Source organism: Alligator mississippiensis, chromosome 8, assembly GCF_030867095.1.
Source record: "Alligator mississippiensis isolate rAllMis1 chromosome 8, rAllMis1, whole genome shotgun sequence".
In the NCBI taxonomy this organism is placed as follows: Eukaryota; Metazoa; Chordata; order Crocodylia; family Alligatoridae; genus Alligator; species Alligator mississippiensis.
The window spans coordinates 40,012,379-40,039,562 of record NC_081831.1 but is presented as its reverse complement, the minus strand read 5'-3'; the positions used below and the strand labels follow the sequence as shown (position 1 = coordinate 40,039,562).

Genomic DNA, 27,184 nt, shown 5'->3' with positions numbered 1-27,184 from the left:
GTAATAAACTTCTGAATAGTAACAGTTTCCTCAAGGGTTATTTTTGGAGCCCTTCTGCCATTTTTAGAGTGCTGCAAAGGATGTGTACCCCTGCCTGCTTGCCCTTTGAAGTGCTTCAATTGTTATGTCTGTCCAGAGCCTTGATGAATCCTGTCCCTAGGCCTGAATCATACCTTCCCCTCCTCACAGAGCCCTGCCAGATGTTTGGTTTTGCATTTGCGTTTTCCTGATGGTTTCTCTAGTGCTTCCTGGATGGAGGAGTTGTCTGGGTGATCAAGAAGGAAGCCGTTTCGGAAATCTGGGCGCCCTTGGGACTTCAGAGAGGATGGAGAAAGCCTGCTTCTCAATCGCAGCCCTGTGCCTTTGCCTTGTACAGAGTCCTTCTGCTTTCGGTACCTGAAATCTAAGGGGAAATAGGAGTGAAGAGTCCATACGGTGCATAAACAAAGGCCAAGATCCCCATCTATGGGGCAAGAGCAGCCAGTTCCCACAAAACTTGATTCCAGAGCCATCAAAGTCATATTCAGTCAGTCTAGAAGCAGAGTACAGAAGAGTAAACATATACTGGCATGAGAGTAACACACTGAAAATAAAGAAACAGGATGCATACTAGCTGAAAGTTCTATTGGTCTGAACAGGCCTTTCCCTGTACAGGTCTCTACTCTAAGCAGGTTTAGGGCTGGTTACTTACACTCTTGGTTACAACATTTTTCTAGATGTTGCCCAGTGGCTGAGAGAGCACACAGGAGAAAAGAATGCAAGTTCTCATCTTATTGACATATTCTCCAGTAGCTATACACACACACATGCTGGAAGAAAGGCGGCATTCCCTTCGTATCACCAAATAGTAACTGATACCTCCTCCAGAGCCATGTCTTGCACAGGCTTTTCAATGATCTCTCTTTTCCTTCCCACACAAGAAAGGAAGTTGTAAGCTAAAGTCCCTCAATGGAAATAAGAGTCCCCCCACCCTCCCCGCCCCCCGCCACACACACCCTTTAGGGTAGCTTGTTATGTTTAGTGCTTTGAAGTTGCACTTGTGTATAGTACTGTTTATATTTAGCCATTGCTTAAGTTCTGCCCTTATTAACTTTTGTTTTTTATTATTAGCTGTCTGTGAGTTGTTTTTGTAGAGCTCATAGGTGCTCATTATATCTTTTCTTTTTTTATCACTGTGAGAAGTTCTTTTAACATAACATAGCAATGGCCTTGTTACTAGCTCCAATTAACTGAACTTGGCACTAACCAGCTGAATCAGAGGGAAGAATGAATTGGATATATTAATGAAAGGTGATAAGGGAGACCGATGGACAATGCCCAAAGTAAGACACTGGAAAAAGGCCAAATTAAGAGGTGTGCTTGTGATGGGTTTGTTAGACAAAAAGAATATGGTGTTGGGATAAAAGATGAACAGTATGTTGACTGCAGAGAGACCAATCCGAAAGCAAAGAGTCAAAGGAGCGAAGTTGAAGAAAAACATAAAAAGGGAGAGCAAGAAAGTTTGTCATTGTCATAAATTCAGCCTTCAGCATCTGTCTAGACTGTCCCAGCCCATGACGTACCCTTTGCTTCCAGGAACTGAGTGGCCGTCTTTTCTGTTGAGCAAAGTAACATCTGGGATTGGGTGAGATTATTGTACTGAATGTTTTTCTCTCTCTGAATATAGAAACTGCCAAGATAACACTTGTTGTACTAATGAAGTTAGACTTTGATTTTTTAAGCCATTGAGTTGTCTGACGCTGAATTGTCTGCATTTTGATTTTAGGACACTGAGTTGTCCGAGACTTTGATTTTAAGACACTGAGTTGTCTGCATTTGTATTTCACATTCCATTTAAGGGTTAATTGTGCTTTAACAAACCCCAAGCACTATCTGGAGGACAGTAGGGGTGCTACCACTGCACCCCTCGCCTTGTAATACACAGAAATGCTGAGCTATTTGGCCCTTGACTCTTTTGTTCAGTTCAACATGACCATCCAGTGGCAAGAGCACAATGAGAATGGAAAATACTGAAACAGGATATGAGAAAATGGTGTTGAGGACAGAGAAATGTACAGGGCCTTTCCAGAGTAACAGATTAGCAGGGATTGATTAAAGCAAGCCACAGGGGAACAAAGCACTTTTCAGGCAAAGGAATGGATGCTGCCCAAGGAAACCACTGTCTAACTGACTGAGTAAGACTGAAATAGAGAAGTCTGAGCATGATTTGGGGAGCCAGACTCCCATGTGTGCTCCCTCCCCAGCTTTGGGCACATCCCTTCACCTCTCCATCTCTCTTCTGAAGGGATTACATCACTTGCCATTCTCCCAGGGAAATGTGTGCACCATGCACTGCTGATAAAGGCTGTGTGTGGAGGTTTAAGTGATCAATACAGCAATCCCCATAAACAAACAGTTCTTTCCCCATTAGGGACAGGGTAAGAAAGACTCAGCATACTTCCTAGAACACCAGGCAAGTTTTTCATAGCTCCACAAACACCATTTTGTATCCCTGCATTACACAAAGAGGATGGTCCCTCAATATGGAAAAATACAACCGATTTCTACCATAAGGCTTATGCTATCAATGGGAGCTTGGTAGGAACTCTAACTTTCCTTGGTAAAACAGTTTTGGCCAACATTGCCAGGCAAAAGTGACATTTCTTGAAGAGAAGAAGGATATACAGGTTACTCATTCCAAAGTTATCTTGGCTGGCACTTCAGGCTTTTTATAATCCACATTCTGACTACCCACAATTTTAATTCCTGTAAATTCATGTACACAAAGTCTTCTGGAGCACAGGTCGCCATTAACTATGTTAACAGCTGTTGGATTTAATTCTCAGGGAGATCATGAGTATGAGCAGTTTGCCCTTCAGTAGTTGGCCGCAACTTAGAAAATGTAAAGGTTTTCCTATACTTCACTGTAACAGAGTTTCTTTTGAGTGGGTTTGGAGGTTTTCTTAATAAATAAATGCTATTGTAGCAAAGAATTTGTTTTAAAAAATGCATCTAAAAATGGATACGCTATATGAGTTCTAGAGCTTTGAAAACTTATCCTAACTGGAGTTGGCTGGTAGTAGCACAATAATTCAGGCTGCAGTCAAGATGTCATCTTTATATAGGAGACATAGAATCATAGAATTATAGAAATGAAGGGTTGGAAGGGACCTCAGAAGATCTTCAGGTCCAACCCCTCTGCTCCTGGGAGGAATACTGCTCAGATGAAATTATCCCAGCAAGGTGTCTGTCCAGTCTCCTCTTAAAGGCTTCCAGGGTTGGGGACTGCACCACCACCTTGAGAAGCCTATTCCAGATTCTGGTCACCCTTACCATAAAGAAGTTCTTCCTTATATCCAACTTGAAACCATCCCCCAACAGTTTATGGCCATTGCTCCTTGTCCTCCCCTGGGGCACCCTAGAGAACAGTTTTTCTCCCAGATCCCTATATTCACCCCTTACATACTTATACATGGCCACCAAGTCCCCGCTCAGTCTTCTCTTCCCCAGATTGAACAGTCCCAGATCCTATAGCCTTTCCTCATAAGGTTTGTCCTCCAGGCCCTTAACAATTCTTGTGGCCCTTCTCTGGACCCTGTCAAGATTCTCATCTTTTTTGTAGTGCAGCGTCCAAAACTGGACACAGTACTCCAGCGCCAAGTAGAGAGAAAGTGTCACTTCCTTAGCCCTACTCGTGAGACGTCGGCTAATGCATCCCAGTATGCTATTAACTCTGTTGACTACAGCTTTGCACTGGCAGCTCATGTTCATCCTGTGATCAACTATAACCCTGAGGTCCCTTTCAGCCATCACACTGGCGAGAACATCTCCTCCTAACCTATATTCATGTCGCTGGTTACTTCTCCCCAGATGAAGCACTCTGCATTTATCCTCACAGAACTGTATCCGGTTCTGCTCCACCCACCTTCCCAGCTTGTCCAGGTCTACTTGGATCTGCATCCTATCCCCTAGTGTGACCGCTTTTCCCCATAACTTAGTATTGTCTGCAAACTTGGCCAGCATGCTTTCCACATCCTCATCTAAATAATTGATAAAGATGTTGAACAGTGCAGGACAAAGAACCAAAACCTGTGGGACACCACTGGCCACCTCCCACCAAGACGATACAGACCCATCCACTAACAGTCTCTGGGTTTGACCCCTTAGCCAGTTCCCAACCCACCTGACCATGGACACTGCTTTTTTATAAGAGCGTCATGGGAGACCATATCGAAGGCCTTTTTAAAATCCAAGTACACGACATCAACCACATCTCCCACATTTAAGCGGTTTGTTACTTGATCATAGAAGGAGATGAGGTTGGTCAGACATGACCTGCCTGCAATAAAACCACATTGGCTATCCTTCAGCATCATGCATTCTGCCAGTTTCTCTCTCTCCTTATGTTGGAAGGAAAAATACGCTCCTATTACTTTCAGGTAAAGCCCTGTACCCCATGCTGCATATTAGACTCAATGACCATATTTACCTGAATCCAAGACAATTTCAAATTTTAGACAACCCCCCAGTAATTATAGTTTTCCCTGTATAGAATATAATTAATGGAGGGTCATCTTAAATTTGTCCCACCCACTGTTGTGGTAGGGAAAGCAGCAGTGGGGGACAAGTGGCATGGAGGCCAGCAGCCTGACTCCTACCCCTTACCCCCTGACACCTGTCCCTCCTGACACTTGCTGCCTGCCCCCCACCCCTGCTGCTTACGTGATGGGAATGATCTGGCTCCAGCTCTAGCCCCAGCCCAGGGCATGGAGCACGTAGTGGCTCTGGCCCTGGCCTGGTCTGGCCGTGGCAGAAGCCCTGGCCTGAGTTAGGGCTGGAGCCAGAGCAACTCCCCTGCTGCTGAACGGTCTCCCCCATGTGCCATCCACCCTCCCTCATACTGTACACTCTCCCCCATTTCTCCCCCTACCCTGCAGTCCTCTCCCAGCCTACCAGCACTGCATGAGAGACACCACAATCCCCTGCTGCGTGCCCCTTTCCCCACTACACTAGCCACTCCAGTCCCAGTCAAGCAGCAGTAATGGTGGCAGCTCTGGTTCTGGCATGGCCCCATACTCAAATCTAAGACAAGGCTTTTTGTTCCCCCATGTTGATTAAGGGAGGGGAAAAAACCTTGTCTTGGATTCCAGTAAATATGGGAACCCATGCAGCCCACAGAACTTTCCCCCCTGCTGGTCTCATCCATCCAGTGCGATCAGGATGGCTGCTGCAACTGCTGCACTGGGCATATTTTGAAAGTTTTCTTCACCACAAGGCTAAGAGAATTACTTGGTTAAAAACAAAAGTTTACATTTCCCAGCACAGTTCTGTAGTAATTTCTATGGCCATGTAACTGTAATTCAAGGCCCTGCTTTCCAACACACTACATACTTTTTAAAAACATTCTGCCAAACCATTTTTAGTGGCAGATACAAGAAAATGGCATTTTTTTTTCTTGGTGCCACTAATTAAGCAAGTGGTCCAATGTCTACCTACAGTCAAACACCAGTATACCTAAGCTAAGGTAGAGGTGAATTACAGCAAACCACCTAAGAAAAACTGGCAAGACCCATGTGACAGCGCTTTGTTGAGGTGCACAGGTAACAGCTGCTCATAAAGTCCATGCAGGGCCAAAAAAACAAATAAACAAACAAACAAAAAGCAGGGGCAGGAACGAGCCCTGTACATGGCTCCAAATCATCTCAGGGCAATGCCAGGCTTCTTCAGGGATAGATACTGGGGGCCTGTGTCACATCAAGATTCTGCGGAGGAATACGAGCAGTAGAACTTTCAAGGTCTTCCTATGCTCAAAACAAAGCTGCTCCCAAGCATTTCACAGCCCCTTTTTTACCCCAAACTCAAGCAAATTAACTACAAACCCCTCATGTCAATTGTATGGGTTTAAAGATCCTGTACATTTGGAGTCTGAGAATAGAAAGAGGAAAGAAAGCACTCACAATATCATTCACAGTATTCATGCCATCCTGTTTCATGGTAAAATGTTGGATTGGCTGCAGGGATTGACACTACAGGACTACAGCCCTTCCTAATGGAATAAACATAGGAATTGCCAGACTTGATCAAACCAGTGCTCCATCTATCCTGACTCTAGCAATGCCCAGCACCAGACACTTCAATGGAAGGTGTGTCCAATCCCAAAGCCAGAAACCATGGGAGGGCCTGTTTATAGGGAAGTTATTTTTCAACCTCTTGAGTTAGGGGCTGATCTACGCCTGGAAAGGAGAAAGAAGATGTATGCCCCTGCACAATTCATTGAATCTTACCTGACATAATCAAATGTATTTGTTATTCATGCAAATGTCCAATATTTTCAGCTTTTCAGTATAATTGAGGCCCCTGATACATATGCCATATGTTGTGCAATTAACTAGTTTAATTTCACAATAAATTTATACATGCTACGTGTCCAAAGTAATTACTGCACAATAAAAATGGCCGTAGCCAGAAAAATGTTGCTTGAAAAATGCAGAACATTTTGTTGCTGGTTTCTACCAAGCTTTAAATTGAATGTTTGTCATGTCACACCTTGGGTTATGGTCTTTGCTGGGTCCTCTGGCATCCCAAAATGCACTGCTCCTTTCTCCACCTCACTGACCACCTATCTGATAAGGTGACAATCAGCTGGATGTTAGTACTGGTACAGGGCTGGGGGTTAGCACTGGAACCAGAACAGCCCCAGTCCAGATGGTGAAAATGGGTTTCAAGGTTCCGCAGCCCTCCCACCAGGAACCTGGCAGCCCCTGGGCCCATCAGCCTTTCCTGCTTTGTACTACACCTCCTGTGAGGAAGCTGCAAGGCAAGGCACTTTAAAATGGCAGTTTGCAGGCAGTTAGCCACAGGGACCCCAAGATGTGAGAGCGCCTCCTGGATCCGAGTGTCCTGGGACTTCTGAAAACTGCGCATGCAGCTGGCCAGTCCCAGGCCTGTCCTGGGACCACTGACAATCAACTGATTGTCACACTGTTCCCAGAAAGTGTGGGGATCCCAGAAAGTGTGAGGTCTCAAAACTGACACCAGGACTGCCAGGGCCAGATCCAACAATCAGCTGATTATTGGACCAGCCCAGGTCAGTCCCAGGTCTGAAACCTGCTGGGGGCTAGAGGCAGTCCTCAATTTGGGACAGAGCCATACTCTATCCCAGTGTTTCCCAACATTTTCCAGCCCAAGACATACTTACATTAATATAAATTTTCCACGACACACCTGTTAAGGCATTCCCTATCCTCATACCTATTGTAGCTCATTACCATGGCAAAATTCCATGGCACACCTGTTCATTTCTGATGAGGCACTGGTTGGGAAACACTGCTCTATCCAATCTGAAGGATTGGGCTTGGGGCAACTCTACAGTAGCATAATTGGGATTGCAAGAATGTTATGCACATCTGGCATGGCAGGAGGCATAATATGTAGGATGGGGCATAAAATTCCTCCAGTTCCAATCCTGCCATTGTTTTGATGTCTGCCAGGGGCCTATTGTGTTTTGAGAACAGTATTCAGGTCTGCCTAGCTATCTTCTGTAGACCATTCTTTTTTTTTTTTTTTTTTTTTTTTACCTTTACAATTGGGTCAATGATGAACTCAACCCCAAATATTTAGGAATCCACCTCAACCATAGTCTCACCTACAAGCATCATGTACAAATAACAAACTTGCCACACATAATAACATCATCTCAAAACTGGCTGGTACAAGTTGGGGAAGTGATGCTGAAGTTCTCAGAACATCAGTGCTGGTCCTTGTTTATTCAGCGGCTGAGTATTGTGCCCCAATTTGGCACAGCAGCGCCTGCACCAACCTGATCTACTTTTGGCTGAATAAAACAAAGACTCATAACAGGTACTTGCGGATCCACTCCTATTCCTTGGCTCTCTGTTCTCTCTCACATCCCACCTCCTGACGTAAACAGGCTGCTTTAAGAGACTACAAAAAAAACTGCTTACAATCAATTCACAATCAATTTCTGAGGAACTGAATGACCCACCTAGGCCAAGGCTTACATCAAGAAAGCCATTTTGGAGTACAGAAAAAGAGCAGAATGATGAAAAATTTGACATCAAGGAAAAATGGATCCAGCAATGGAACACAATTGACATCATTAATAAATTTCTTATCATGGACCCCACATCTAAACTCCCTGGCTTTGCTTTACCAAGGTGGCACTGGATGTTGAACAGGGGTTGTACTGGGCAAGGCAGATGCAACTACCTACTACATAAATGGAATTTTATTAAAGATCTCAAGCGTGTGTGTGGAGAAATCCAAACTATAGTACGCTTCATGGAGGAATGTCCTAGTCATCATTTTAATGGTTGCATTAAAGACCAGCACCAGGCTACTGACAATGCTTTGCAATGGATATCAAATCTAAAACTGTCACTCTCGCCTTATTCCTCAGTGCCATTTTTTTATAGGTTGTTCTGGTTGTTTATTGGTTGCTGTGTTCCATATAAATAAATAAATAATTGGGTGCACTCTTAGAAAGTTCCTCTTCAAAGTGAACAGCCCTCATATTTTCACTCTCTTTTCATATGCGAATTTGTCCAGGCCTCAAATTGTCACCATGCTTCATCTCTGAAGCCCCTTAACATCATTTTAAAGATAGGGTAATGGCCAGAGCTAAACAAATACTTTAAGTGATCGCTAATGTTGATTTACAGTGGCTTAACATTCCCTGTGGGTTTTTTTCATCCCATTCCTTCTCATCACCCTGTTTGCTGTTTTGAATGCAGCAGGACACTAAGTAGAGGTGTTGGGTAGAATAATGCCAACATCTCTTTGCTCAGTTGAGGCAGTTAATTCAGAAAACAGTAAAGTGTATAAAAAAATGCAACTGTAGCCTCTACTGCAGGGATGGGAAAATACAGTAGCTCGCTGAGGGATTCTGTCTGGCCCACTACAGGTTCCTCAGTCCTGTCCAGCACAGATGCAGAGGGCAGCCCAAGCTGGGATAATCGATGGCACTAGGCATGCCTGCCAAAATAGTGGAGGCTTATATTCAGTTAAAAAAAAACTGCTGGCTTCTGAGCTAGAGCCCCAGCACCAAGGCACAGCTTTCACCCACCTGGCCCAGCAATCAGAGGGAGGAACATCAGAGCCCAACATGGGCTGCAGGGCGCAACCCCATGCTGGGTGCCTTGGGACAGGAGCCCAGCAGTGACTGGCTGCATTTGCAGAGCTGCTGCTCCTGATTACCCCTACTAATATTGTCTCCAGCCATGGCCCCCGTTGTGTGGCTCCCGCCTGGCACTTACCACCCAATGTGCCCCATGCAACCTTGCCCGACCTGTGCTCTCCCTCCATGCAGCCCAGGCCTTCCACTGCTCCTCACCCTGGCGGTGGCTCTGCTACCTCCCAAGTCCCAACCCACCACAAAACTCTCATTTCCATTCAGCCCTTTGTTGCCTCTCGACTCCTTTCAGCTGCCCCCAGGGCTGCAAATGGTGCCTGTTTAGGTCTCTCCCAGTGTCATTCAGGTTGGGTTAATGCTCAGCTCCATGCTTTGCCAGTAGTTGGGGTATCTGCAGAAAGAGGTGAGCCCCTGCGGGGACTGCAGAGCTGGCAGGAGTCCTTTGCCTTCTGCTTGCTCTAAAACCCTTCAGCTCCCAACACCCGATCCGAAGCCGCCACTTACTGTTTGGGTTCTGCAGGCTGCTGCTGCTTAGCCCAGGATCCCCGCCCCAGCCCGACATGCCAGTATCATTCCCAACGCTGCTTTCCACACATCCATAGCCCCATCCTGCACAGGGCCCAGGGCAAAGCCCAGGAATAGTACAGGTGTGTCGGGGAGGGAGATAGGCATGGTTTTGACCCAGCCCAGGACAGCTCACCAAAACTCCCTATGTGGCCTGCAGACCCAAATAATTGACCACCCTGCTCTACTTCCTACTTCCTCACATCAAATTCCCACTGCCAAAGTGCTTTGTACTGTCACCTAGCAGTTTGCCCATCTTTATTTTATTCTACCTAAGTTTTTAGTGTAGTCATTGCTGTAGTATTTAAATATTGCAAATTAAACATTCAGGATAAGGGTGCTTGGAAGAGGACTGTTTGCAGAATTGGACATAGACTGCACATGGGAAAGGAGGAGGATGTGAAACACTGTCAGCTTGACAGTAGTGGGGAGTTGGGATAGGGGAGGGTCAAGGCTCCAGTCTATATGCAGTGGGCATGATGCAAAATACTGCTGTTTCAGGGTAATAATACATGGTGAACAGGATGGTCTCTACCTGTAACCACCCAGTACCAACAACACATGACCTCAACCAAAATCCTGGATGTCTCAAAATTAGTGTCCAGACCAGGATACAACCTGATTGCTACAATGCTACCTTATCCTGGTCACGCTCATACCATGGAACATCTCTGCAAGTGGATGGTAAGGAGCCATTAATGCACCTACTTGACACAGCAGGGGTAGGTGCTCCAAGCCTACAGTGGTTCCAATCATTCTTGATAGAGAATACTGGTAGGTAATGGTCAAGGGGATGTGGCTATGACAGTCTTCCAGAGATCAGGTGAATCCAGAGGCTGACCATCTTTAGGAAATATTGCAAGACCTTCCTCTTTTAAAAAGCCTTTACATAAAAAGTGACACACACGGTTCAAACAGCCCCTTTTAGTCCCCACTCCTCCATATACCACAACTAATGGAACAGGTAAAGGGAGAAGGGCCAGAAATGCCATGAAGTCTAGCCAGGATTTTGCTGCTGATCTTATGTGGAAGGCATCTATGTACCAGTGACAGGTGACACTATAAAACTCTAGACTAGCTATCCAGCCTGTGCGAGCACTTGTACCCAACACAAAAAAGTGAGCTTGTATTTAACTCCTTACTTTCTTTCCACTCACTTCAGGTATCAAAGGAGCACTGATTGAACTAAATGACCTTTGATGTTCCTTCCAAACATATAATTCCACCATTTAAGTGTTCAGCAAGGAACTGCGGGGCAAGTTAACACAAGAAACAAAATAACCAAGTGAAACTACGGGGGGGGGGGGGGGGGGGGGGGAAGGAAGGGGGCAGGGGAAAACTAGGCACCACAATACCTTGTTAATGTCCTTAAGTTTTGATAAAGCAACCTATCCTTATTTCTAATGAGCACTACCGGTCAGCACCCAGGTTTACATGAACCATAGGAAAGAAGCTGGTTTCAGAAGCACAGTACCCAATAGCATCATGCTGTGACATAGCTTCAGGACAAAGATGAGTGAAGAATGCTCCTTCCCAAATCACCAGCACCACTTTCTGTAACATTCTGACTTTGTGTGAGCTTAATCCAAGCACTGAACAAGCCCAACTCTTGTCAGCTCCTGGTATCTAACCTTCAAACTGGCCTGGACTGCTTGCTTGGCAAGTACACAAATACCACTATCGCTATCTGACTTGCTCCCTGTCTCACAAGCCATAATTCACATATAAACTTCTTGAGGGGCCAAAACACTCTTCTGCCTCCCATGCCCTAGGGCAGTACTAGTTACTGCACATTCTGGAGAGGCACTTTCCCTGGTTTAATGATAGGAGCATTTCCTTTCATATCACTAGTCCCATGACAGACACTTACAACCAAAGCCAGAAAGTACCAGCAGGACTGCTTAGACACTGGCTAAGCTGCTCCACAACCTTGGAAGCTAACAACATTCACTTATTTCCAAAGTTCTGAAAAGTACCTCTGCAGCACAATAGGGACAGGTGGCCACATGCCTCAGACACTTCAAAATACCCAGGAGCTACTGGGTAGCTCCTGGGTATTTAATGGGTAATTACGGGGAGCTACTGACACTCACCAGAATCTAGGTCGCTGGCTCAACCACAGTCCCAGGTTGTGATAACTAAAAAACCAAGGCAACAACTTAGCTGGGGCAGGAAGCAAATCCCATATGTGAATTGGGATTAAACGATTTCACTACCAGCTCCTTTGCTTGACATCATCCTGCTCCTGGCTCCCAACCACCCTCTCCAGAGCTCCTGCTGGACAAAACTTCCCCTGTGCTCTACTGGGTAAGCTTCAAAAGTTACTTGTATATAAAAATCAGAGAGTACAGAAGTTGATTTGAACTGTGATGCTCCCAATTCCCTTTACTTTAGACATGTACAGAACTATCTTTGGAAACCTTTCTGTAGAGTTCACACAGGCCCAGCCCAATTGTTCTGGGCAACCTCCTCTACTCCCCTCCTCAGCCCAATGTACACTGAGTGGTAGGGCCAGAGCTGAATTAACACTGTTGTGTAATGTAAGTTCTATGCCCCTGAAACAGAGGAGCCAAAAGTTGGTAGGCAGCTAATTGTAGTGGTAATACAGTGGTACTGGAGATAAGCCCTGGAGAGCAGAACATGCATCCATGACCCCAGGGGCTTGGGTTCTAAGGCAGGACTCTGGCAACAGCACTGGAACACCATCCCTGCCTGAAAAAGCGTGTGCTGAACAAGCAGATGGAACAGAGACCCCCTTCCCCTGGCCAGGCCTAGTACCTGCTTTCAATTTCCGCCTCTTGTGGGAGAGGCTCATGTGTTCCTCCTCCTCTCGTTCAGTCAAGTACTCCCCCGTCTGGTATTTCCGACTTTTCTGCCGTCTCCTCTTCTTCCTCTTGATGTGGCTGTCCTCCTCTTCCTCCTCATTGAGGTCCCATAGCTGTCTCGGTGACTCCACTCTCCATGGCAGCTCCCGAGTCCTCCTCAGGTGGCAGCTACTTCTCTCTGATAGAGACTGGTCTCTGGCTCTGCGGCTGTGATAACGAGAAGTCCTATGGGATTTCCTCAGTTTGCGGTGTTTCAAGGATGGCTCTGCCTCTTCATTCTCCTCCTCCTCCTGCTCATCCTCCAGCAGTGGTAAGATCTCCTGGCCGGTCACATCACATTCTCCTGTCATGCTAGCAGAGGAGCCACCAGCACTTCCTGCAGGAATACGCAAGAGGCATTTCTAGCTGTTAAGACACCCTCCCTACGCAAAGGGGAAGCAGCGTCCATTAAGAGTCTCTCCCAGCTAAGAAACAAGAGCTCTTCTTTGGCACCCCAACAAAACCTTCCGATCCCAAAAATCCCAATAGGACCAGATTAGTAGGGACATGCTCCCCTAAGGCCCAGCAAACAGTTCAGGGAAAAGTTCCCTGCTCCTGACAGTCAAATGCAGGACTCGCAGTGCCTGACAGACAAGGGCATCTTGGTTCAGCCATTCTACTAGATGAAACCCCCTAGCAGAGGCTGGTCTCTTTGACCTTTTGCAGCTACCAACCTGATTGACTGCGTGTCCGGCTGCTCAGAACAACTGGGATGAAGTCCCGGAAATTGTTCTTGGGTTTCTTCTCAAGGTAACCTGGGGAGAAAGGAGAGCCCTCAGGACTAATACCACTGAGAAGCAGAATTCTGGTGTAAGTGGAGGACTGCTGGCCTGGGGAGGGCAATACATCATGTCACACTGCGTCTCTACAGAGGATTCTAACTTGCTGTGGCTAGTGCCCAGGTCCACAGCCCACACACCTTGCCTGCACACACAGCTTCAGGAGAGATAATGGCTTGCTCTGGTGGCAGAGGGAAAGAGGGAAGCAGGGTGTCACAGGCAATGCTACAGCATGGAGAACAGTTTGAAGTCTGTAATAGTACCTTCCTCGTTGTTGTCCCCATGATGGCCTGATGATGGAACCCCTGTTTTTGCTGGCCTCCTGCGTTTGCGCTTCACCCTGAGGCTGTTGTGCTCTTTCACTGATGCCAGGCCTACCCGGCTTTCTCGTTTGCTGCTGTCATGCAGGTCATCATGATGCTTTCGCCACTGCAGCAAAGGACAGTTTCAGCCCAAGCTCAACACAACTCACTATGCTGAGGCAGTAGAAAAAGATTCCAGAAAACTGTTCCCCCCGCCCCAGCTCTGTGATTACCCTGCAGCTCACCTTTCCCACGGGCGAGATACGCAGCTCTGCTGATGCTCCTCAGGCCTGACCCACAGGCCCTGCTACTCCAGTTAACCCCAGGCCACCCTTAAATACGCTGAAGGGAAAGCCAACCAGGTTTTTCAAATCTGTTCCTAAACGGTTATGACTCCCTTGCAGCTCCAGTGACAGACCCCTTTCTAAACCTAACTCTGTCTGTGGTCACCAGCATTATATTCTAGGAAGCTCTGAATTCCAATCCTGATCCCATCTACCTGCTATGACTCGCACCCTTTCTGGGCCTAATGACCCTCCTCAGGGATCCCTCACACACCTTGCGTCCATGCAGGTTTCGGCTCCCTGGCTTGCTTGGAGTCTCCTCTCCATCTTGGGCTCTGCATTTCAGTCTCTTGTGGGCCTCTTTGGCTGGCCCATCATGCTGCCGTTTGGACTTGCAATGTATGATGACCTCCTGTTTAATTTGGCCCGTTCCTTTGAATTTGGCATCAGTGAAGCCCTTGGGAATGGCCCCAGGTTGCACACAAGCCACAGAAGTGAATGGCATGTCACATTCTGCTCGCTCCTTCTTGACCCTGCACAGGTCCACCTGGTGCATGCACTGTGGGGCCTCAGAGGCTGGTTGCTCCCAGGATGCCTCACAGTCCACATCCTTGTGGTGTCCCTCCACAGGTGTCACAGGCAGCTCATAGGATGCTCGCAGGCTCTGCTGATTGGCTATGGGCAGGTCATGTGACAAATAGGCAGCTAATACTTGACTTTTAGGTTTTGCATCTACCTGTTTGAGGCTACAGCTCCCCTGGGGAACCTCAGTTTGTCCACTGCTTTCACTGCTGGATTCAGCCTTTGGTTCACCATACTCCTGGCTCCTTGAAGGGCTTTCTGGTCTCCCCTTTTCTCCCCTTGCATCCACAGCATTGGTTTGAGGAGATAGAGCTGTACCCATGGGAACTGGATTCAAAGGCTCCTCATAGAGCTTGGACAAGGCCCTGCAGTTCTTGCTCTTGGACTGGGCTTCCTGGTCTAGAGATGGAAGCCTGGGCAGCCCCTCAGGAGCCTTGGAGGCTGCTGTGCTGGATTCTGCAGGCTGCATGCTGGGAAATGTGGGAAGTTCACCAGCACTGGATGGTTTGGAGGGGCCACTCTGATTTGGGGGCAGCTGTCCAGGTGTAGAGATGCCAATTGAAAGCAGAGGGGTCTGGTGATAAGGAGACCACCCAACAGGCAGAAGCTGAGGACTAGTAGGTTTCCCATTTACTGGGCATCGGGGATAAACACTTCCCTGACCAGGATTCCAAGGAGACAGTTCCTTGGATTGGCACAATGATGCCCCTGGAGTGACTCTGCCATGAAGGAATCGCCTAGTTGGGTCCTGCTGTACCTCCAAACTAACCTGGCTGGATTTCTTCCCACAGGGTAGCCCAGCATTTCGGGGCTCTCCCTGATCAATGATGGAAATGGGTTCCTGTTTAGGGAGATGCTGTGGGTCCCTGCTGAAGTTAACATTAGAGTCCTTGCTAAGCAGCAGAGATGCTGGTACTGGATTTGCCACCCCCACGTAGGTGCCTGGAATGGTGCTAATGAGTGTGGTGGAGTTTTTCACCCAGGAGCCCTGTTCCCCATTACGCAGGAACTCGGGGAAAATTACAAAGGGAGGGGTGGTGCCCAGACATGAAGTGACATTGCTGCCTGTGCTCTGGGCTGCTCGCTGGGACCTGGACAGGACTGTGGTGAGCAGTGCCTTGCTGCTGGTGTGCACAGGAGTAAGGATGGGCATGGGAGGTGTTTTGCGCTGACTTGGTGGAGGCAACTTCTGGCGGTTGGATTTAGAGGACAGATCAAGGGGCATCTCACTGCACTCTGGGGAAGAGATCATCTCACGCTCCAGCTGTGGGGGGGATTTCAATGGTGAAAGAGAAGTCGTAGCTCCTTGGGCAAGCTGCTCTGGAGCCCCTGGGGCCCTGGTGTGCAGAACAGTGCCTGATGGTGGGGCTGCACTTCCACATGATGCAGGCAGGGAAGGCTGGCTGGGAGGAAGGGAAGAGCCATCTGTGGCAGGGGAAGGGCCTTCAGCAGCAGGCTGAGTACCACTTCCAGCTGAAGGGGAAGAGCAGCTTAGCTGGTTTACCTCCACAGGCACCACTTTGGAGTCTGGAGCTAAGGGTCTGGCCACAGAAAAGGTATAGGGATACGAGTGCAGCTCTGGGGGTGCAATAATCCCCGGCAGGCAGCGCTCATGCAGGTATGAGGGCAGGACTGGAAGGGTGAGTGTGGAAGAGACCCCTAGGGTGGTTGGAAGCGTAGCCACACTAAGTGGCTGCCCACAGCTGGGGGGTGGGATGTATACAAGGGGCTGACTCGGTGTTAGAACTGCCCCAGGTTGAAAGGACAGGGGCATTTTTTGCATAGCAGGAGCCTGAGATGTGGGAAAACACACTCTATTCAGGGTGAAGGTGGCTGGGTTGGAGGCAGGAGTGCTGCAACTGGAAGCAACCAAAGATGGGGTCCCCACTGCAGATACTCCTGCCCCCTGTGCTCCAGCACTGAGTGTGCTCTTCTCTTTCTCGGCATGCTCACTGTCTGGAGCCTTTGGGCAGGCAGGAGACCCTTCAGCCTGTTTGTCAGAAGGGAGGCTTGTGGGTGTCGGGTTGATCCCACTGTTGTTCTCATCTGAAGCTGCTGAGATTGCAGGCTCCAACCCTCTGTCATCTTCCTGAGTTGCCAGAGGAAATGGCACAGCATCATCTTTCACCACATTCCCAATACACTCTGAGTTTGGTTTCGGATCAGGTGGCTGTTCTTCCAGCTTAGGCCCCAGCTTCTCCTCCACACTGCCATCTGCATCCAGCCCCTGGGCATTGCTGCCACTACTGCTGACTGCTGTGAGCTCCACCTGCAAAGAGAAAGGGACTCCCTGAAAGATGAGCCAGCATTCCCAAGAGAAATTACCTGTTCCTCCTCCTCCCTGGGTCTCCAACGGACAGGGAGAAGCCTGGAGGGAAGGGGAGCAGCAAAATAGCTCTTTATAGATTAAAGGGCTGCTTCCATACCCTGTCTATTCACCCGAAAAGGGATTCTCCCTGGGACCTGGGCAGACTACTTGGCATGGCCCTTTCATTGAAAAAATCCACCTCTTCAGCATACAAGGGGCTCACCTTGGAAAGGCTGCTGCCAACGCAAAACTCCTGAGACCCCAAGTGCTGGGAGCTGCTCGTGTTAGACTCCTCATCAGAAAGCGGGGCTCTCCTATTGCAGAGACAAGACAAAGGAGGTACAATGAAACCCAGAGGCATTCTTGTAGCACTGCTCACCCTTGTACTACAAACTTACAGGACAGCTGCTGGGTTTCCAAAGAGACCTGCCTGCCACAGGGGAATAGGAGTTCTTCATGAGAGCCAGATCCTGTGCCTCTTCATGCCACCTACCCCATCACATTCCAGAACTGGCAGACATGACCCATGAAAGACAGACACAAACAAACAAATCCTGGAGAACCAGCCACTCCCTGCCTGTCAGAACAAAGGTGCCAAGCCAAGCAGATTGCACTGCCCTCAGATACAGAGTTAAAGAAAGCCAGGGTTTGGGAAGCAACAGCAAGGCAGTGCCATCCTCTTAAGAAATAGATAGAAAACTATTGTCTAGAACAAGGGTTGGCAACATTTTTGGGCAGTGCCAAAAACACCTAGAACCTTGACTTGTAAGATGCTGGTGTGGCAGAGGAGGACAGCGGGGAAGCCGCATGGGACCCGAGCCTTTTTGTGGCAGTGCAGCCTCAGCCCCTTCTCCAAGGCATGCGTACCAAACAAAATGCCTTCATATGCCACACTCTGGCATGCATTCCGGGGTTTGCCTACCCCAGTCTAGAAGTTCTATGGCTCCTGAGGGGTTACAGCAGTCAAAACAGCAAGATGGGGGTGGGGAGAGGCTATCAATAGCTATGATCCAAAGCTCCTGGAGACCCTGAAGACTCAACTTGCCCACCAAGCAGTCCCACCCAACCCCAATCCTGCCAGACAGTCCTATGCAACTCTCTTCTTCCCGCATCTCCCATTCCCCCAACTCCATTTCTCCATACAGCCCCCACTGCATTCCATTCCAAACCTGGAGGGAGATTATCAGATACAAGAGCTACAGTCCTCCTGCCAAGACCAACACCAGAACCAGGACTTGTTTTCCATGGGCTGGCAGAAAAATTGAGAAATGGCACAGTTCTTAACATGTTTGCTGTCCTGAGGGATGAGGCCATGCACCTAGGGACACAAAATCCTAACCTCCTGCCACCCCAGCCTTTGTAGGTTGACTATATGGAAACCCCATACTGCTGCCCACTCTCTTGCTCACTCTAACAAGGCCCTTGAAGAGACAAAGTTGCTAAAACTGCATGTCAGAGTGCTGATCTTCAAGTCTGGACACCCCAATAAGGTGAGGCTACACTGTTGGCCAATTGTTCCTGATCAGATGTCCTTGGGATCATAACTCTATAACCAGTACCTCCTGCACTTGCATGAACCTCATGCATCCTATGCTGGTACTTCCTCTTTCACATGTCTGTGCCCTCATGATGCAAAGGAAAGAACAGCCCCTCTCACAGCTTCCTCCCTGCCATTTCTATCAGACATCCATCTTACTGTCATCCTTTACAAATGTAATTTAACATGGATTTCTTAAACCTGGGCTCCCCATGTTATTCAGGCTGCAAAAGGCTTAAGAGGATTGATATTAATAAGGGGAGATCAAGTTTCTGCTATAGGCTGCAGCATGATCCTGATGACAGCTGAGAGGTTATGAGATGAGGGGGACTAAAGGCCAAGAGGCTGGCCCTTAGAATTAATGTCCAAGATGAACTTTTTGTAATTTGTACCTCCTCCCCCCACTCCTCTCCATGTGGCTCAGATGCAGCATCTGGTTTCCATTCAGATCCCTTCTGCTTGCCCAATTTGTCAGCCAGTGTGGCTGAAACAAGAAGAAGGAACTCAGTAGCATAACTAGTGGTGGGCAACTTGAGCAGGAGCCCTGGGTACTGAGTTAAAGGGGGGCACCAGCAACAGGTGTTGATATAGTACTTTCAGGGGAGGGAAGCAGCACTCATGGAAGGGGAAGGGGAGGAGGAGGGGGAGGGGGAGGGTATGTGCCACTAAATTGAGCACTGACACCTCCCAGTGGCAGTGGGATTCAGGAGCATTGGGTATTGGTGACAGCTGTAGAGCATGTTACCCCCCGCCCCCGCAATCAACTGCTGGCCATGCTGATGCCTCCCATTATAGCAGTGGCATCTCCCACAGGTTAGTGGGGTGTACACCTAGGACACAAATCTTATCAATTATATCTCCAAAGGAACTTGCCCAAGGTTATTCAGGGTATCAGTGGCTCTGCAAGGATTTGTAGCCAGGGCAGGTATTTTTTTCAGCCAAGTGTGTGGGCTCCTGACAGAAAGCATCTGTGGTGCTACTGCCACAGAGCTGGTCAAGAATGAGGCACAGAACATTAGGTCTAAGCTGGCTCACCAGCAACTTTCATGGTGGAGCTGGGCCTTTGAAAGCAGGCAAAAGACATGGGCAGTGTTGGTGCCTCTTGTACCCTCTAAGTATGCAGTGGGATATTGACTACAACAAGCTGGAACACTCCTGTACCGAAAAAAGCAGAGTCCTGTCCTTCCCACACTGAGGTGCCTAAAAGAACTGGAATACATATTGCTCCTTAACCCTCCATCCGCCACTGGCAAGCAAGATCTCTGCTAACCCACAGCACGTGACCTGAACTGACCAAGGCGCTGGAGAGCTGGGTGGATGCAGTGAAAGGGCACCAGCTGAACAGGCTTTCTCTGTAACAACCTGCAGGATGGCTGGTGCATGCAGAGCTGAACTTTGGCTCCACCTCCTGCTCCAGTGCCTGAGCAAGCCCCTCCACAGGCAAAGGCAGGGATGTGGCAGAGGCAGCAGGTGGAGCCAGAGTGCAGCTCCAAGCTCCGCAACAGCGCAGGCGGTTCTAGCACTCAATCCTGAGGGAGCTGGCCAGCAGAACCAAGCACCTCCAGCCTGCCTGAGGGGCACCATGGCAAGCATCTACCTACCCATGTTCTCTGCTGCCTATATGTGGGTGAGGGAACCACCCATTCCATTCAGATTACCCCAGTGCAGTGAGCCCCTGCCCTGGAGAGAGAAGACTTCCACTCCCCAGGACAGCACCTGTCTAACAAGTCTCCTGGGGCCAGTCATACCAAGCATGTAGGCTGGAGATCCACAGACAGACTGCAGGCTGGTGAAGCTGTGGTTGCCCCTCAGCTTCTGTGACAGCCTCAAGATAGGGCTTCTGAACCCTTTCTCACGTTTCTGCTTGTTCCAAGGAGAGAAGGTCTTGTCTCTGCAGTGGTCTTAAGAGCTAAACTATCAGCTCTCTGCTTCATACAACTAGGGATTATGCAAACAACCTTCTGTTTGTCATACTGCTGGGCACATAGGATGGGATTAGAGCAACCAGGGGCAGAAGAGGACCAGTGTCAACCCTAAAAGATCCCCAGATCCTGTTCATCTCTGGAAGCAACAGAGTGAACTACACCCAGTGTGCTCTGCTGGTATTTCTTAGCCTTGCTCTAGAGAGACTACATTGAGACTAAGCTGTTTAGTTACAACCAATTGCTTAGTCTGTCTTGCTCAAATGTTATGTTTGGTCTATTCAATATTTTGTTAAGGCGCCTAGAGCAGGGGTCAGCAACCCATAGCTTATGGGCCAGATCTGGCCCATGGAACCATTGGATCCAGCCCACAAAGCTCAGGCTTCAGTGACATTTGGCAGCAGGGGGCTTTGCCCATGCTCCACTGCAGTTAGGCAGCAGGGAGAAGCTGTGGTGACAGGAACAGCGGCAGCTGGGTCATTCCAGCCCACAGCCAGAAAACATTGCTCTAGGACAGCCATCAGCACTTAATGAGCTCAGCTGCCCAAAGTGTATTACAACTTAGATCCAGCATTGCATGGCCTTTATCACAGTGCAACTAAGATGGAAGGCCAGCTCCTAACAGGACTACAGAGGACCATGCTTCAGCTCGGAGCTTCTCTTCTTCCAGATTGTCTGAACCTTTCTCTACTCCCTGCTCATGTTCCATCTTACAAGCTGAAATCTCCCCTACTCCACTGTTCTCTCTTCTTGCTGTTTGAAAAGTTATCCTGATGCCCAAGATGCTAACATCCCAAATACAGGACAGCCACACAACACACTTTTCAGTCCAGATAATGAGGATTTTCCAACCCTAAATCATCCACCAGAGCTGAACAAGCTATACTGTACTCTAAAGCTGGGGAAGACAAACAACAGCAAGCATAGTTTATAAAATCTAAAACTGTGGGAACAAATAGGGATGCAGAAACCATCAAAGCGATGACATGAGACAGTTCAGGACTCTTACAAAAACAGGTCCTGACTGGTCCTGTCTCACAGTGGCTAATAATCCCTAATTCCCAAGCCTAGTACACTTTAGGCAAATTCCCCCAACCAAACTTCTAACCTGCACCACCAAAGCCTAGCCACTGAAAGCCTCTCTCAATACCCAGGCCCATACAAGCCACCTAGCCTTCTTTCCACTTCTCAACCTGTCAGGTTCAACAGCAGTTGGCTAAGACCATATATGTGATGAACAAAGAAGGGAACAATGACACAGAAGGGGGCAGTCATGTTTTAGGCAATGTCACTTCTTGTGTGACTCTGCCACAAAGAGTGCCCTGGTGCCATATTGGCAATAACTCTTGTTAGAGGGTTGAAACCTCCCAGTACAGTTAATCTGCAAGCACTGAACTCTCTCCTTTGGGCCTGGGTCACAGGCACTGTGAGACTCAACCACCTAATGTATTTATTCGCTGCCCATTTGTTCCTCAGCAACTTGGTCCTGAAACAGATCATACAACTCAGCTCTGTAAATGGCACTGCATTGGCTTCACACAGAATTAATAAATAGAGCTCCCTGGGCTCTCTCCTCTAACCTTTCCTGCTCCTTAATTCAGGCTCCCTGCCTGCAGGATCCTTTCCCTGGTAAGCCACCCACGCACCTCACCTCTCCTCGTTGAGGCCACACATGCGAATCCGCTCAGCACTGGTCCAGTTGTGCACCCCACTGTAGAGAGGTGCTGTAGAGATCATGACAGCTGTTTGTCACCAGTCAGGACCTGCTGGGTCTTGTGGGGCCACTCCACCTACAAAGCCAAAATAAAGAGTCAGAAACCCTCCCAGAATGCTTCATTCAGTTGCATTCCTTGCAGTTATCCAAGAAAACTATACATCTGAGGGACAGTGGAGAGAGTTCACCTGTAAGCAGGGCACACAGAAATGAAGAGCCTGGGGATGAAGTTTCCTCCTTATCTGCTACTCGCAGATTCATTTTCATGCTGCTGGTATACAACCCTAGAGATGCTACAAGTCTATCTGGAAGAGGTTTGAGGAATGTAGTCACAGGCTAGGGACAGTGCACTCTGCCTATACCCAAACTAGACTCTAAGTAAAACCCATTCAGTCTGTAGTAGGATTTGGGCTATCCCGCAAGAGCTCTGTGCCCTGACTGTCCTTCTTGCTCCTCCCCCACTCACTGAAGACCTTCCAGACAAAGGAGGCAGGCAGAAGACGAACTTTACTCAAGACAATGGACTTTTTATGAGATTGAATGATTTTATATTATCAACCAGCCTCCACCATCTTAGGAGGCAATGGAACACAAAGGAAGGAGACACCAGGTAACTGAGCTAAACGCAGGACCTCTGCATAAGAAGTGGTACTTGCAGTCCCAGGATGAAGGATGGAAAGTAGGGATCCTGACTGAGGCACTGGGTGGAAAGCTAAACTAATCTATAGAGATCTCTAATCTATAGAGATTCTTTAAACAAAGTTCTGCCACCTAGTGCATTAGGTGTTTTCACACCTGATACACAGACATAGTTTAAGTTTCTGGGGTGTTCATGGGGCTCCTACAGGAAAAGATGAAGGACCACATGTGTGAGGACTTTGAGAAGTACAGTGACCTGGCAGAGGGAAGACAGCTGCAGATGAGGAAAGTACTTAAATATTCAAACACCTTTAACAGCAGAACCTATTCAAAAGTTAAACAAAATACCTATAAACTGCAAGGGAAGAAGTGTAAGCAGTTAAACAGATAACTGGGATGAACATACGATGTCTTGCACCCAGAGATGCATAATGCACCCAGAGAGAATACGAGGTGGCTTAGGGCGGGAAGGGGAGGAGTTGTATGGTGGTTGGAGAGAAATGTGTAAGAACATAAAGGAAATAGGGGAACAGTCTGCAGGGATTTCACCATCCTGGACGAAACTGAAAGAGGAGAGGAAAGCCTCTGCCTGTGAGTGCACAACAGCAGGACAGATGTTCAGGAGAGCTTCATGAGGATCTTGTCTTGGACTAGGGAAACAGCTAAACAGAACAGAAGTTCAGGCAGAAAGTGAGATAAGAAACTTAAGGCAAGCACAGATGAGGCACATTGTGGCTTGAAATTAAAGATGCCAAGAGACAAGGCTGATAACAACATTTCACAAGCAGTTACAAACACCACATTTTTCAGGGCCAACAGAGGCAACACAGGCTCTAGAAAGGCAGTTCCCAATCTGTGGTACGTGTACCACCAGTGGTACATAGACAACCTGTCAGTTGTACACGTTAACAGATTTATTATAATTACTTTATATGACAAAAATTTGCCGGTGGTACTTAAGGTTGTATCGTTTTAAATTGGTGGTGTGCAATCTGTCAGAGTTCGGGAACCGCTGCTCTAGAAGATAGTTAGGAGGATGTAGTGACAGAGAGAAACTACTGAATTAATTTTTGGTCTCTAGTCTCTGAAGAGGACGAAGGAGATATGCCAAAGACAGACATATCCCAGGGAAAAAAGAAAAAACAAAAAGGGAAATTAGAATCCCAACCAAGAGATGGGATCAAGAAATTCAAGTGTAAAAAGATAAAACACCTAGCTCAAGTGGGCTCAAACCCAGCTCCATAAGAAGCAGGAAAAGAAAGTGAACTGGAAACAAAAGGTGCCAGGTGCAGAAGTCTGAGAAATGCAGGGGAAAATAACTCCCTTAGATGTACAGAGCTAGAAAATGTCATCAGGGTGTCCTGACAGACAAAGCAATAGTTAATTGTGTTAGCTCAATCAAGCCAGGTCAATACCCAGTCTACACAAGAAAGCTAAACATTTAAACACACGTAACTCAACTAATCCAAATGCATTAATAGATACAATAATGGTAGTTTGGGAGTCATTTACACTCTTTCAGTTTAAACAGATTCCCAATCAATTTGAACAAAGCCCAAATAAACTTGGTTTAAACTGAAATCAGAGCATCCACATAACTTTTTCCACAGGGTAGCTTAAAGTGTGTCATTACATTCATGCAACTTTGTAAGTGTGAACAAGCCACAAAACATGTTGCTGACCTGCTAACCCAACCCAGCAGAAAACAGTTTTTTAAAGTAAAAAACTATACCAGAAGTAGCAAGTAGAGTTAAAAACCAGGTTTCTCTGTAGGCTTCAACTTTACCTGTGTTGCAACTTCAACTGTTTTAGTTTTGCTAAGATTTTAACTCATGTTAGCTCACACACATTTTGTCTCTGAAGCATGTTCTGACTGAATTTCCTTTCAACCATTTGTCTAAGCAAAAATGCAGTTACACCAAGACCTGATCTACTTGCAGTTGTTTCACTGATTTAACCATGTCAGTTAAGGACAAGATTTTCTAACAACATAGTTAAATCTGGGCAAAACAATCCCTGGAGTGGATGCAGCTACAATGATATAGAAATTCCATTTACCAATTTAACACATTCCCATTCCTATGGAGATATTCCACCAAAGCATAAACACCTTTATAGTGGGGTATTTGCATCTGCATTAGGGGGCTGTACTTTAGTGATCCTGATATAGTTTGTACACACTTTACCAGTTATAGTTATACTGGTAAATACATTCCGGGTAGCAACAAGGCCTCTGAGTTTGGAAGCATTCTCTCCCCACTGCTATAGCACTAACAGGAACATGGGTACAGGCCAGTTGCCAGCATCTTACCACTCTCAGCTAAACCTTATTCCAGTCAACTATCAGGTATCAAGATACTAAAAACATTGACAGACTATATACACTAGTAGTCCCACCACTGCTAGCACCAATGGAGCTGCACCACTAGCACAAATTCCCCCCTGGAATTTTTCTAGCCCTGATTATCAGTGGCTAGCGATGCAGATGTCCTGTGTCGGGCCTAGTAGTGCACACAGTCCCCTGGAGCCTTATCTGCAATGTTGCAGCACACTCTAGGTTTTAAAAAAGGGTAAGCTTCACCAGTGTAAATAGTGGCCTGTCTGTACTAGGCATTGAACTGCTGCATGTATGCTGGTGGCTGTAACTGGGGCAAATTCCCAGCATTATGCAAAACTAAGGCCAATGGTGTTATCCGCAAGGCCTGCTTCAGACCATTCCTCTGCTAATATTATTTGGCAAAGCAGACAGAAAAATGCATATAGCTGGGCTCTAGGTTCTTTAAGAACACCATAAACCTTGTCTGTCTGCTCTCCCTCCTCTTCCTCCTGTGATGGGCTCTCAGCTTCTTTCTCTGAAGTGGAACACACTAGCAGCATGTCTTGACAAAAGGACACTGAGAATTCCCAACCTTGGAATTTTTCCCTGTGTGCCCTCCTCTGTAGCAACTACTACAGAGGATGAGCACATGGCTACTTTCAAAAGGTGCTGTACAAAACTTAGCCAGAGGCACTGTGAAACACCTAACATGGGCTGCACTTTGACCCTGGAATGCACTTACAGTAGATATCTTTGCAACACTCAGTCTCTGATCTGAACAAAATGTGACATACATTAAGAAAGAGTAGCAACATCTGAGACCCATACATATATATTTTTTTAATTCCATTTGTTCTGAGCACATCAACAACCACTTGGTAGTACACATGGCACAGAACTTCTGCTGGAGAATCTAACTGAAAGTGACAGAACAAAAGTGAAACTAACTTCACTGACTTCTCAGTGAAACTTACAGAAATGCCAAAAGGAAACAAACTGCATCACTTAATCATCACATTTATTGTTAGTGTTCCTTTCAATTTAGTAATCTTTGATGCTATTGGTAGCACAAGCAAATAATAAAATTTGTTTACAGCATGGCATCTTCGAGAGTCCATTTGAAATGTGGTAGCCCGCTCAATGATAAATCCAAAGAGCCTTGAGAAACGTCCCATATGCATTTCACACAAACCATTTTAACTAACCCATTTGCACTGGGAGAAGGACAATCCTACTGCAGGCATTATACATGGCCCATGAATCCAGCTAGGAAAATGGTTTACAGAAGTGAATGCAAACTGTGTTTTTCTCTTGTGATCACAATACTTCCCTTGAAGAATTTAGAACTGTAACGCTGACAAATGTTTTACCTGTCTAAAACCAAATGGAGTCTTGAATAAGCCAGATCATATCTAGTACTAACTTCAATAGGACCCGCTCATGCTAAATTTGGCTGTTAGACTGGATCACAATCTAGCCCTAACCATGGGCCTTCAACTTTACTAACTAATGTTCCAACCCAGACACCACAGCTACTGCTGTGCTGAGCTAACCTTTGCCTGTATGTATTCACTTGTACCAGGTCAGAGACACAGTAACACTATAAGTAGCAGCAAATGGCTAGTATAATGCACTGAAAAAGTCATCCCCACTTTAAGCCTGGAAAGTTTCCTAAAAATTTAGCATAGTTTAAAAAGCAAGTCCCCAATATTTGCTAATGCTGCATCTAGTCACTCAGTCTCTCATGGCAAAAAGTCCACCCCTACAGAAGCTTTCTATAACAAATTCATAAAGTGGACTGGAATAAAAGCTGGGAAACCTTTACAAAATTTGACATCCAGAAAAAAAATACAAAATTTATCATTTTATTTAAATGTTTCCTAACTATTAGGTATGACACTAAATCAAAACATGTACCACCCAACCCCATTTCAGCCCCAGTTTTTCAAATTCCTCCATTTAATTATTTGTTAAAGGTTTGGTCTATTAGATTCAGTTTTCTACTATCTCCTTGGTCTGCTATTTACAGAGTTAATTCACATGGTGACAAAAACACTGACTCTAGGTCTATACTAGTCCTCACATTGTTGATGCCCTTGTTAATCTGAACTGATGGAAGTAATGTGAGAAATGGTAAGAAAAAAGGCTAACATGCAAACAGCCCAAAGTCTCAAAGCTGCACAGGTAAATAAGCCCCTTCATCCACGCAGTCTCACCAACTTCATTGACACTGCACATGGGC

General features: G+C 47.0%; 1 protein-coding gene across 3 annotated transcripts in view; it reads right to left on the bottom strand.

The window, feature by feature from the left end:
* Positions 1-27,184, bottom strand: part of BCORL1 (BCL6 corepressor like 1) — a 45,091-nt gene that overhangs the window by 16,020 nt on the left and 1,887 nt on the right. For all 3 annotated transcript variants that reach the window (XM_059732679.1, XM_059732681.1, XM_059732680.1), the window contains exons 2-8: positions 21,924-22,062; positions 17,037-17,127; positions 14,198-16,774; positions 13,601-13,766; positions 13,233-13,313; positions 12,473-12,895; positions 174-403 (exon numbers count right to left, since the gene is read on the bottom strand). In XM_059732679.1, coding sequence (XP_059588662.1) covers positions 174-403; positions 12,473-12,895; positions 13,233-13,313; positions 13,601-13,766; positions 14,198-16,774; positions 17,037-17,127; positions 21,924-22,009 — 3,654 coding nt within the window. In that variant the 5' untranslated portion in view covers positions 22,010-22,062. The remainder of the gene's footprint in view (positions 1-173; positions 404-12,472; positions 12,896-13,232; positions 13,314-13,600; positions 13,767-14,197; positions 16,775-17,036; positions 17,128-21,923; positions 22,063-27,184) is intronic.